The sequence below is a fragment of the Leuresthes tenuis genome, unplaced genomic scaffold, assembly GCF_036924035.1.
Source record: "Leuresthes tenuis unplaced genomic scaffold, fLeuTen1.0.hap1 SCAF_24, whole genome shotgun sequence".
Taxonomy (NCBI): domain Eukaryota; kingdom Metazoa; phylum Chordata; class Actinopteri; order Atheriniformes; family Atherinopsidae; genus Leuresthes; species Leuresthes tenuis.
Window position 1 is genome coordinate 7,347,770 of NW_027325378.1, and position 13,007 is coordinate 7,360,776.

At 37.8% G+C, this 13,007-nt stretch overlaps 2 protein-coding genes across 2 annotated transcripts in view; one reads left to right on the forward strand and one right to left on the reverse strand.

The window, feature by feature from the left end:
* Positions 1-399: 399 nt before the first annotated feature.
* mc4r (melanocortin 4 receptor) lies at positions 400-2,044 on the reverse strand. The gene has a single exon (XM_072378500.1). The coding sequence runs from the start codon at positions 1,633-1,635 to the stop codon at positions 661-663; it is 975 nt and encodes a 324-aa protein (XP_072234601.1). The 5' UTR covers positions 1,636-2,044; the 3' UTR covers positions 400-660.
* LOC140284586 (E3 ubiquitin-protein ligase RNF31-like) overlaps positions 759-13,007 on the forward strand; it is a 423,699-nt gene continuing 411,450 nt past the window's right edge. The window contains exon 1 of the mRNA XM_072378493.1: positions 759-769. The gene's annotated coding sequence lies outside the window, so the exon portion shown is untranslated. The remainder of the gene's footprint in view (positions 770-13,007) is intronic.

Consider the following 13,007-nt stretch of genomic DNA (forward strand, 5'->3'; position numbering starts at 1 on the left):
GATGTCAGTGCTCTCATCCTCATTAAAACAAATAGCATTTTCCTAAATTTCTGCATTGACTCAAGTAAAATGCCACTCAAGTTAGGTGTTAAGGCTTTTATCTCATGACTGTTTCTTAAAAAAAGTAAACATTGCTGGGATTTTCATATATTCTTTGACAGTCTAAACAAAGAGAGGAAATGGAAATGTCTGTGTATTTGCACATTGTCTGATTACTCTGTCAAACATGGAGGTAGTGTGTCATACTCTTAATGTCATTGTTAGTTGAGCAGCATGATGCAGTGTTTATGTTTTGACATTACAACACATTAATCCTCATCAATATTCAGTTAATGAAATTAACTTCCATGTAACTTCTTGAATTAAGATTGAAAAGATTTTAGAGGGAGAAACAGAACCAGTGTGTGTATCATTTTACATGCATGCTGGTCATACTGGCACTAAACTGCACTTTAGAACTATCAGTACAGAGTAAAATAGCATTTGTATACAGGGCTGCTCTATGTTACAAGGTGGACACCTACCTCTTAAGCAACTTGATTTACGTAACCAGTTATCAATCCAGAGTGATTACAAGTCAAAACCTCAAAGTCTGTTTTTTGTTGAAATAATTTCAGGCTGTTTTAAAGGTTGTAGCTCCGCAAACATCTTATGCACAGCTCACAAACACAAAAGAGCGTTTGAGCAGCAGAAAATCTCTTTGAAGGTTTTTCTCATCTCTTGGCTGCGAAAAGCATAGATGATTGGGTCGATGACGGAGTTGCACATGATGAGGATGAGGTACATGTTGAAATGGGACATGAAGCAGGTGCAGTAGGGGTTCCTGGGGCAGGTGATCATGAGGATTAGGTGGAGGAAGAAAGGCGCCCAGCACACCACAAACACCCCAAGGAGGATGGTAAGGGTGATGGCGCCCTTCATGTTGGCTCGCTGCTGGATGGGCGCGTTGCCTGGCAGGGCCGCGATTCGCTTCATGTGCAAACGTGCCAGCAGGAACATGTGGACGTAGAGCGACGCCATGAGCACCAGCATGGTGAAGAACATGGTGATGAGGCATATGAGCACTGTGGTGCTCTCTGAGTAGATGATAAACAGAATGCCGGACACGATGCAGGACGTCCAGATGCTGCTGATGACCAACATTGCTCGCCGCAGGGTGACTATGTTGTGATATCGCAGCGCGTAGAAGATGGTGATGTAGCGGTCAACGGCGATTGCCAGCAAGCTGCAAATAGATGCTAAGAGAGAGCTGCAAATCATAGAGTCAAAGACATTGTCCATACTTTTTATCAATGTGACAGGAATCGTCAGGCTGCCTCCATTGATGAGTGCTATGACAATAGTCTCTGAGGCATTGGAGACACTCACAAGCATATCAGCCACCGCAAGGCTGCATATGAAAAAGTACATTGGTGAGTGAAGGTTCTTGTTTTTGATAATAGCAGCAACAACCAGAAGGTTCTCGAGCAGGCTGACAATGCCCAGTGTGAGGAAAACCTCCGTGGAAATAAGCAGCTGCTCGTAACATCCTGCTGATGAGTCCTTCTCCTCCTCTGAAAAGTCTTTGTCAAGAGGCGTAGTGCCTGAGGTGAGGCTCCTGTTGTGGATCAATCCATGTTGTACTGTGGAATTCATATTGGCTCCTTTAAACGCCCTTCTCCTCAGGGGTAGGTCTTGCTTCTCTTTGTTGCTATGTGTCCATCTAGTTCGCCAGTCTTAAAATCTCCAGCCTGTTATCTTCTGGACAACATTGGCACCCTTGGAGTAGAATTAACAAGTGTTTCTCTCCTTTTTCAATCTTCAGGCTTCCCAAGACAGACAGCTTTCTCAGCCAAAGACAATCCCACTGCTCTGGAGTAGTGAGAGGTGAAAATAAATGTTCTCTTAATGATGTGAGAAAAGATAAGTTAAAGAAACATGTGTGAGGCTCATAAACAGAGAGCGGGGACATGAGATGCAGAGTGCAGCAGCTCGCTGTTTGACTGCAGGCGGATCACCACTTCACACTCAGCTCTCCGTCTCTTTCTCTCTCTCGCTGCTCTTATACCACACACACACCTCCCCCAGTGCTCTTCTGTCCTATCTGCTCACCAATAAAGAAGGAGGAGGAGCAGAGTATGGACTGACTCATGAATGGAGATTTTAAATTAATCAAACATGTTGCTACTCCACCATCATTTTCATCTGTAGGGAGATTAGAACATAAAATATATTATTCACATAATACTGAAAACAGTTAACATTGAATTTAGAACAAGGACTCGAGATATGCAAATTTGATTTGATTAATAAAATCATTTTGAATTAAATTTTTTTGTGTGAGTGGGTGGAGTCTCAATCTCTCACATCCACCCGGCTAGACAGATGAAGGCGGCTTCTGGTAGAAATGTTCTGTTGTCAGCTGTACTGAGGAGCATACGTCAGAGGATATAAGAGCCCAGTGGATAAACTATGTTTGAGGGTAATGTTTCAGCAGAGTTAGCTAAAGACTGTATGTGCAGCAACCACTTTTCATCCCGCTGTTTCACCAACCTTATTCAGTCCAACTCTGGACTGAAGAAACTGAGCCACAAAGAGGGATCAGTTCCAACTCTCAGAGCAGGGAAATGGAAGTATCTGAGAAACAATTCATCAAGGTTCAATTTTAATTAATTTTTTTGTTTAGCAGTAGCTAACGCTATGATGTAGTCCAACTCCTAAGGAGTTTTTGGTGTCACTTTTTGAAAGATTACCATTATTGTTATTATATCACTTTGTTAACTGACGCTTTCTATTTGAACGGTTATGTTCTGCAACTGGAAAACCTGCAGCTGTGTGGATAAGGTGTGTCCTCTCCTCAGTCCTGTTGCTTCATGGAACGCTGTGTACCATTCTTGATGTGTTAACATTTTCATGTTTGTGGTAAAGGTGTTTCTGTAGTGATGAAAGAAAGGACGCTATGCTCGAATCAACAGAAACTTTGACTAAAACCTGTCTCAAACGTATCAATAAGACCTCAGGAAACTGTGCAAACTTGTGAGAAAAAAAAGAGGGCATAATATGTCACCATTAATATAAGCTATGCATTTCAAAAAGTTTGGAGAAGGGCATGTTCAGCTCTTTAATAACACATAGCATTTAGAAATTGCGTTTTAATTTAGTTTAATATGGTACTTTAGCTCCTCAACAGTTTAGATGCATGTTTTTGTATCATAATGCTTTAAAGGATACTGTCCTTTTTGTCCCAGGGACACACAGGCACTTGATGAAATGCCTGTTAAATGCTTTGGGCATAATATTACAGGTTAACAGTACAACAGCTTTTTTTCTTTAAATTAGGCCTCTATTCAAGTGGAGCCCTTATAAGAGTGTAAAGTAGCCCACTGGACTCCACTCTACCCCTTTCTTCCTCAGAGTCTGCCTCCTTTGAGATCTGGAGTAATCAATATCCCTTGGAGAACTTTATTACAGTAAAGTAAGACCACAAACTCAGACCACATTAAACTGATAGAAAAATACTTACATTTTCCCTCATTTGCAGTTTGACCATGGACAGTTCGATGGCTTCTGATCCATCTTTTAGGCACAATCTCCCCATGAGTCATGTGTTGTGGCCCAAGTTGTTAAAACAGGCACCACAGAACATACCAGCTGATGACCATTATATTAATACCACTGAGAAGTTATCATAATTCCTCAATCAAATGTCAACTTCAGAAAATCTAGACTTCGCTGTCGCTCCACTCGTCTGTTTTGTCTAAGTTTTTAGCAGCTAAAATATGGAACAGTTGTATCGATATAGTTTACCAGTATCTATTTATATCATGGCAGTTACCAATGCTGCACTAATGGTGCATTCAATGAGAAATGGGAAATCAGATTTTCCATAAGGTAAAAATTAAAGGACTTCAATAAGAAGTCAGAATGCCTTGTCGGGATATACAACATTAAACAGTTCTGATAGATCATTATTAGCTCAACTATTTTTAAGTAAACTACATAACTAATGATGAGATTTGATGTTAACAGCAGAAGAAAAAGAAAAAGCAAAAGAGTTATAACTTTCCATTTCCGAGGTGGGGCAAATGCAGCATCAGTGGAAGTTGAAGATAGGGGATAGAGGGGGATATAAAAAGATATAGGGGGCCAAAAGGTTTCTGAGTTGGTAATTACTTCTTATGAATAAATAAATCATTTAGACATAAATTCTGACTTCAACTTAGAGTTTGATAAATTACTTCAGGAAGTATTTTATTGCATTCTTATATAAAAATACAGGACTAGTAAGTAACCGGGCTATAACACGTTCAGATGAAGGTGGATAAAGACAACATTCCTGTCAAAAGCTCGAGTGGCTGTGTTCCTGGTTTACATCTCTCTTTTTTTACAATTACACCACAAAAGTCAATCTGAGGGTGGTGTTCGTACAAATAATATCTGTATCATTCAGGGAACATGAAACTCTTCAAAAAAGCCTGTTTAAAATTGTGGACTACAAAGTTCATAGATTTCTCAGAAGAAAATAATTTTAGTGAGAACTAAAGTCTGCAGGGTTCATTAATGCCCGAATGAAATCAAACTCCATGACAGGTGTCAATCAACACTTACTTTAAAACCTCACTGCTGTCATAGAAAAGCAAGGCCACCTGTTTCTGTTAAATCTTCACCCTACTTGATCACCAACGATGACAGAAATCCATAAATATCACTCGGAGGATGGTGCCATTACGGAGCCTATTATAGACCTGGTGAAGAACTGCATCCCCGAGACTTGAGAAGCCATTTAGTAAACAAGATGATAACTTGTTTAGCTTGTTTACAAGATGTCTGCTGTCATTTGGATTAATCTTTTAGGTAAAAAGCACCATCAGACCACTTTACATCAAATCAACATTTAGTCGTGATCAGTGTGTTATAGCATAAATGAAAGTCTCAGTAGAAAAGAATTTAACTATCACCCCAACAGGTTTACATACATCAGTTTCAGGAAGTGGTATTTACATTTACATTACAGCGCTGTAATTATCTTGTTACCCTATTCTTATAACTATGAGTTCATTATTGGTGCAAACAGTAATAACTGAGCAATGGTATGAACTAATATAATAGAATTGTGGGTGCTCCACATAGGCTTGTGCACTGAATAAACAAAATAAAATAAATATAAAAAGAGTAAGGTGTATAAGAGTTATACAAATTATACAGGTGTGTAATCATATATACACGTACGTACATATATATATATATATATATACATATGCACCTGTATATAGATCTTTACACACACCTAAATTTGCATATTTATGTACACCCAGCAGAGAAAAAAAGAAGGGGAAGAAGCTGTTTGTCATTCTGCTGGTGAAAGACTTGACTGAGCCGAAGTGCCGCAGGAGCTGGACAAGTCATCCAGGGAGGGCAGAGGGCGCCTGATGATTTTTTGGAGGGTGTTTATTATTTATTTATTATTTGTTTTTTGGAGGTGTGTGACCCTCTGCACAGACTTTCTGTCCTCAGCTGTGGAGCCAACCACACCCCCAGACAGTATGTAAGACAATCTGACATGTATAATTCAGAGGGTTCGATATGATCAGGTAAGAGTCATTTCCAAACAAAACGATTAGATTCGCTGCAGTCTGATACATTTCTGAACAGTTCTTTAACATAGATATTTAATTTTTCCTTTGTAAATGAGAGCCAGTCGTTTTCTATAATTGTGGCAAATGATAAGTAAATAATGTGGCTTCTAATGTAACATGATAGACTAGTTGGATGTGGGCAGAGTCGAATGGTCCAACTCCACCTTTCCACTGGTTGAAGTGTTTGGTCCAATGTTTCTTTTGCCTTATAAAATCTAAAGGATTCTAGTCATAATATTTGATTGTGCGCTTTATGCCTTTTTCAGTAGTTGTCGTCACACCTGCGTTTTTACTTTGCAAGCAACGATTGGTAATGGTTTTGTTTTTTCTGTTAAAATCAGGTTCCGATTTATGTGGTAATGGAACTATTCAGATTATCTATCCAAGTCTAACTAGAACTGATCCGTTACAAGATAAGTTTTTTATTCTCAATACAGAGCTTGAAGTAAAAGTGCAAAAGAATAAATAGGTAACTAGAAACGTACTTTGTTTGCAACTGCCAAACTGAAAATGATTAAACTAAATTAAAGTCCCCTTAACTAGAAATCAAGATCTTAGAACTTTTAACATGTCAATTTTCAGAGTGCCTGCTTGGTCTAAAATAACTAAAATGGGAGGGATCAGCACCAACCAATCCTGACTCCTTGCAGGATTGGACTGTACCGCCATTCAGCATTGTGAGGAACATTTCAAAAACTCAGAAATGTACAGCTTTGGGGGTAGACAGATGAGGTTTGAGGCGATAAATAACCACCCTTAAAATAGTTAATTAATCTTATGAAAATGTATAGTTGCTCACAAAAGCAATACATATTGAAGTTGCCACAGGGAAAAAAAGATAAGCCTCTTAATTCCTTCAGTCGGTAAATGGGGATCTATGAATATGTTATTCTCTGCAATGTCATCCTGCTCTGCAAAACTGCCTCTAATAAACTTATATTCAAAAGACCAAACAGCAATAAGATAATTATCAAGGTTTCTCACTATCACTTACTAAGAAGAAGACCCATGGGCTTTTGTGCACAGTGCTCACCTCTGCCAGCATCTCAGCTGGCACAGCTGAGACCGAATCAGATTTTGCTCTCTCACAGCAATAAAATTGTCAGGTCTGCCACCTTCACAATGAGAGCAAAACACACTTGTCCACCTAGCTGCTGCTAACTTCTAGCGACCCTTTACAGTGAATACAAATATTCACAAGTATAAATACAAGTATAAAGCCCTACCGAACAACTACTCAGGATTGGTTGCGACAACGTTCTCTAGGGACGTTTTAGGCTGTCTGATTTCACCTTTATGGGACTGCAGGCGACGTTCTGCAGATTCAAGCCAGAAATCCTCAGCCACAGTTTTAATAGCTGATTTGATTCACAAAATGTTTTCCAACACATGAAAAAACAATATAGACACGTTAACATAGATAGAAATTTGAATTTAGAAAAGGAGAAGCAGCAAATATTCAAACTTAAGAGGCTGGAACATAAAATGTGTTCAATCAAAAAAAACTAGAAAAAATCCTGATAACTTTCATATCACTTTATTGATTAATCTCTTCCTTCTATCTATGACATACATTTTCATTCTATATGTTTTCAATGTTATGTATGTTATCTTTGAATAAATCATAATATAAGCATTGGGTAGAGCAGAGTGTAAAATGTATTCAAGAACAGTTGTTGAGTAAAAATGCTGAATTTTAGCCTCTTCAACCACAGTCTGACAAAACACACTCATCTTAAATTAACTCTACAAAACAGATGTATCATGTATTCCTGATCATGATAGGATTTGTGTCATCTCTACTCCAGCACTTCTTAGGCCTGATGATGCAGGATCATTTGAAAAAGCTTGCTTGTTGTTCTGCTTTATCTTTACACAATGAATGATGACGTAAGTTGACAACGTGTCTCTGTCTGCTGCTCAAAACAAGTTATGAAACACCAGATATTTCCAAGACAATACTGATACGCCTCAAAAGATTGTGGCTGAGATTACATTAAACAAATTTTATACAACGACATGTACTGAGCTTGTTTCCTATTTGAGTTTTAAGAAACCTAAAATTCAGTATTCGTGCACAAAGATAATGGGAGATAAAAATTTATGATTACTGTTGAACTAAACTCGAAAAACAGATTAACTCCATATCTAGTACTGTGCAAAAGTCTTGAGTCACCCCTCGTTGCTCTATATGATGCTAGGAAAAAGAGTAAAAGGTGTAGCCATTTATTGAAACATAAACTAATAGAAACGGAAATAGAATTTTTACAGATGCATCTCCTGTGCCAGGTCTTTGCTGGATTTTTTTCCTCTTTCTTAAGGACATCACTTTCAGATACTGTTCATCTGCTGTGCCTGACACTTCTCCTTTTGTCCTCCACTTGTTCGGTTTCCTCAAATGTTTTAAGGACACACTGCACACCATGCTGAGATATGCCAAGTTTTCAGCTAATAGCTCTTTGGGAATCACCTTGTTGCTGCAAAATACTATTTTCTATCTGTCAAACTGTGTTATCTTTGGTGTTTTTCATAGATGCAACTAAAGAAATTGGAACAAATGATGTGTCTTTGTGACAGGCTGCTAGTAACAAAGTGCCTAAAGATACAATTTAAAACTGCTTCTTTGCTAAGTTGTCTGTTATGTGTCGACACAACACTGGTTCATCCCTTGAGTTAGGAGCCTTTTTTATCCTTAAATGATTCACAGGTCAGTGTTTTGTGACTTAACAAGCAATGTAACAAATTCCTCTGACAACTTGTCAAGTATGAGGACTGGACTGAAAATGAGTGAAAAAGCGGCCAATGTCCAAAGAAAAACTCTAAAAGGCCTTCAGAAAGCCTGAAGAACTGTTGCTCAAGACTGATTTAAAAGATTAAAAGAAAGTATGGCTGCTTGGAAGGAAAATAAAGAAACAAGGGCTGGATTGGGGCTTAAAAAACAATCATTTAGAACACAACAGTGATTATATTAGGTATGAACCAACTGAACCACATGGAGAAATATTTTTTGGCACTTGCATTTGCAACATTACATTTGGCCTGCTGTCAGACAACAAGCAATATCAGAGGTTAAGCTTTCAATGCAGCTGTGAAGCTGCGATTGTCCACAGGGACGTAGTGAAGGAGCAAAAGGACACAGGTGGGACACATGCCTGTCAGGTAATGCTGCTTTATTGCTAAGGTCAGATGTCATTGTCCTAGTTTCTCTATGTGGAGACCACATATCCTTGAGTCAACAAAAACCTTTGGTAGTAGTGAGATTAAAATCAGCTGCTGTATTTTGATCTTTGAACAAAGAATAAAAACAAATTGTTTATTTAGAGTTTGAGGTTTAGATTAGTTGGTTCACGTTTTACAGTAACTTTTAAATGTGACTTTTTCTGTATGTTTTTTTTTAAATATTTGGTTAATTTATAAGCAGGATTCATCAAAAGATCCAGATATGATTCACCGCAGCTCAGCAGAAATGCTCAGAACCCTGCAGCCAGGTGTAGTCGCACATGATATACTGTGTATTCATTTAGTATTTCTGCTGTGGTCTGTTCATCTGCCACCACTGTTGAAAATACTTATTGCTGCTGTTCAAGTACTCCTGCCATCCAAAACACTTAATCAGCTCTGCACTTGTGTTGCTACTGAGAAGCATCAAAGATCATCAAAGAAGAGGAAGAAGAGAATCGTAGCTGCATCAAATTGAAGCTGAAGACAAAAGATATTCGAGCTTTTGTTGTTGTTGCCTCTTGTTTGCCTCCTGCAGAGCCTCGGAGGACACAACCCCTTCCATAACCCCTTCCCTTTTCTTTCTTTCCATTCTTCTCTGGAGTGTACACAAGGATTTTGTGACTCATACTTTTTATTCTGTCATATGAAATAACTATTTAGCCTTTTTTTCTTTAAACTATTTGTTTAAAAATAGGAATAAATACAGCACTTGAATGAATTGTGGTGATACATTTTATCTCTATTTACTTAAGCTCATGTTTCACTTAACATAAAGAGTAAACATGACATAGGTTACTGTTATACTTTAGCTTCTAGAGGATGAAACTGAAGGCAAAAGAACTTTGACGAAGACCCAATCTCCTGGATCCACAGCAGATGTGGGCCACTCTCTAGTTCCTGTGTTGGAATTGACTTAGCAGATTGGACACTTTTGTTAGTTAACATTTTTCTCATGTAATCAGCCAGAGTTTCTTCAGCTGTTTCATCACTCCTGGTGAGTGGTGTCAGTTACGGAATGACACAAAGTTTTCCATACATCATCTCAAATGGCGAAACACCTGTGCTTGTTGGTACTGCATATTTAGCTGTACTAGTGATAGACAGTACATCCATTTTTGGATGTAATGGATGTAATGGGTTCAATGGTACTTATATGAGTAAGAATCAGCAATTTGGAATAGTCCCTGGCAGGTAAGAAGACAAAAAATAAAAGTAAAACAATACAAGACAATGAAGAAAAAGAGTAAGTGTGAAAATTTGTCAACTCTCAAACTAAAGTAAAACCTGACTTAATGACAGTAATATTCCTAAAATGTTTTTCCAGCCCTACTTGGGGCAATAGGATGAATGATCAAATTGGTTCTGACTTTTCTTCAAAATGAATACAGAATCTCTTTTGTAATAATCTTTCCATGTAAACCTTGAAATAACCAAGACGTCTGAGGATTCAAATGGTTATGTATGTATAAAAATCCAAAGGTTTTGAAACAAAGTGAGGACAGAAAATTTCAAACTCTTATTTTTTTTCTGGTTAGAGATATGTGTCAAAAACAAGAATGTCACTGACTACTATGACTACTGGCACTTACTTGCCCTTGACAACAGATTAGATATCCTGCAGTTGTATCTTTACAATCAACTCACAAGTAGACCACTCAAGGAAGGACTCATTTATGGATATAGCTATCAATCCACAATTATCTCACCCTTTGCAGAGAGAAGGATTTTGCATCTTTGACCAAGGCATATGGGTTTATGTGTAATAATCCAAAACCTCTCTGAGATCATCTCATAGTTTGGTTTAAAATGAGCTTGTGCTGAAAGGGGCCCCAACAGCAAATGATTCCACTACAAAGAGGAAGAAAGTGCCAAAACAATGAAGAACAAATAAGCAAAGGTGGAAAGGACACTTTCACTCAATCCCAATTTCTTCCCTTAGCTCTACCATTCCATTTTGTGGTGGTAAGGAGCATCAAAGTGTTCAAGGAGTAGTGGATTTATAAGGACCTTGACATGGATGGCTTGGTAACAAGTGCTTCTTGATTCTCTAAAAATTCAATGTAAAATGTTTTCCAAACTGCACAAGATATAGAAGAAAGTTACATGGCCAAAGTGCTGTTTGGTATTAAAGCACATAAAAAGTATTCAGTATTATTTGGTATTCTTGATCCAGATAACTGAAGTCAAAGCTTTTAATCAGAAGGCTCAGTCTTGTATGACAAGAGAAGAATAGGAAAATGCTCCCTGCACAGAAATCTCAATTTGTATTTGAAATCGTGTGAAATTTCAAAACTTGTTCAGTATCCATTAAATGGCTTATGTTGTAGTATGTGCTTCTGTTTACTTGAACGTTTTCTGTTAAAACAGAAGTTGGGGGAGCGGGCTGCCAATCTCGCTAAAAGGCCCACTCGCTCTGATTGGTCAGCTTCAGTAGCCAGATTCAACTCTATAAATTGGAAATTATAAAATTATAATTATTATGAAATTCAGACATTTGTTATGAAGTACGACAATAAATATTAGCCAGGTAACTTTTGTGCTTTTTGAGGCAGAAAGCTCTCAAACGAAGAATTTGATTAATTTTTGGGTGTCTGCATCTGTTAAATATCCCGATAAACTTCACCAAGCTGACCAGAGCATTGCAGAACAATTACATTTCTGTTTCCATTACTATAAATATAGATATAAAACATTTCAAAGAAGCCTTATTTTAATGCTAAACTTAACAAAAATAGAAAAAAAACCCTACAACTGAACAATGTTCTATAAATTTGGCATTAACTTGATGAATAATTTCCTGATTTATTATTCTACAGGCCCTGTGATTGACTGGCGACCTGTCCAGGGTGTACCCCGCTTTTCGCCCGATGACTGCTGGGATAGGCTCCAGCCCACCCGCTACCCGACCGACGGATTGACGGTATAGAAAATGGATGTATAGATTATTCTACAGACTCATCTTTCATCACAAAGAATTACTAAAACCCAAAATCTGACGTGGATGAAGGGGTTTCGTTGGTTCAAATGGCTGAACTGACATGGAATCACTTAATTTTGTTATTCTGTTGTTGCTGCGAAATTATCACAATCACAAAGTATTTGGTTAAAATGTAATCAGAAAGATCAGATCTCATCTCTCAGAGCTCAAGAGCCTTGGAACCTGGTTAAAATAAGAACACAGATTTTGACAAAAATCTATCTATACAACCTAAGTTTTATTTTGTTATTTGATTGTATTTATTTACTCTTTGTTATGACTGGAGGACTGATTGTTGGTTTTATGAACTGCTTGATATGTGAATGGGGATGAATAAAGTATCAATCTGTCTATCTTTTTTTTTTTACCTCCAAAAAGCAAGATGACGGCTTACTTATTTGTTCTCAGATTTTCTGCATTATTATGCACAGAGACAGTTTTTCATTCCTCTGTTAAGTTAATTTAGATTTGATTTTAAAACGGAAAAACTAGGAATTTTTAAACCTGTTAACCCCAAGAACATATTGCATAAAAATCTGCTTTATATAACCACCACAGGTGGCTGCACTTCTGAACAGCAAACTAAAACATGAGGCTAAATGACCTGAGGGATGATTTTAAAACTTAATTACAGTATGAGCTTTTTTTCTTTCTTTCTCTATTTTCCAAATGCAGCTTTTAAAATGCTCTCTCAATATCCTGCATCCTGGGTGAATTAGTCCTGTTTCTCTAATGATTACATACTGCGACATTCAGCTTTCACTCACCACCAGGAAATTAGGCTTTATAAAGGGAGCCATGTGCATGGATAAGTTCAACCCCAGAATGCTGCAAAAACACTGCAGACACACAAAGTAGAGACATGGTCAGTGTGACCTTAAGGGAACACACACAAAATCAACAACACACCCAGTGGAAAAGAAAGAGACTAAAGATATCACAAGCTTTTAAACACGTGCAAACCGTGCTGCATACGTATGTACTGCATATGTACATTATGGTGAGGTAACCTTGATCTCAGGTTTGTGTTCAGGCAGCTTCCTCTCAGAAGAAAACACCTTAATACTGACAGAAGACTGCTCTGCATAACAGTTATTGAGTACGTAAGGGTCAAGGACTGCGAATCATTCACCGTCTACAAACATTAAAGCCTACAAAGATTAAAGCTTAAAAAGACCCTTCTTCCCCTCTAT

Bases quoted from the DNA above. Each gene is read 5' to 3' on its own strand.
- mc4r (XM_072378500.1), bottom strand. From the start codon at position 1,635: ATGAATTCCACAGTACAACATGGATTGATCCACAACAGGAGCCTCACC.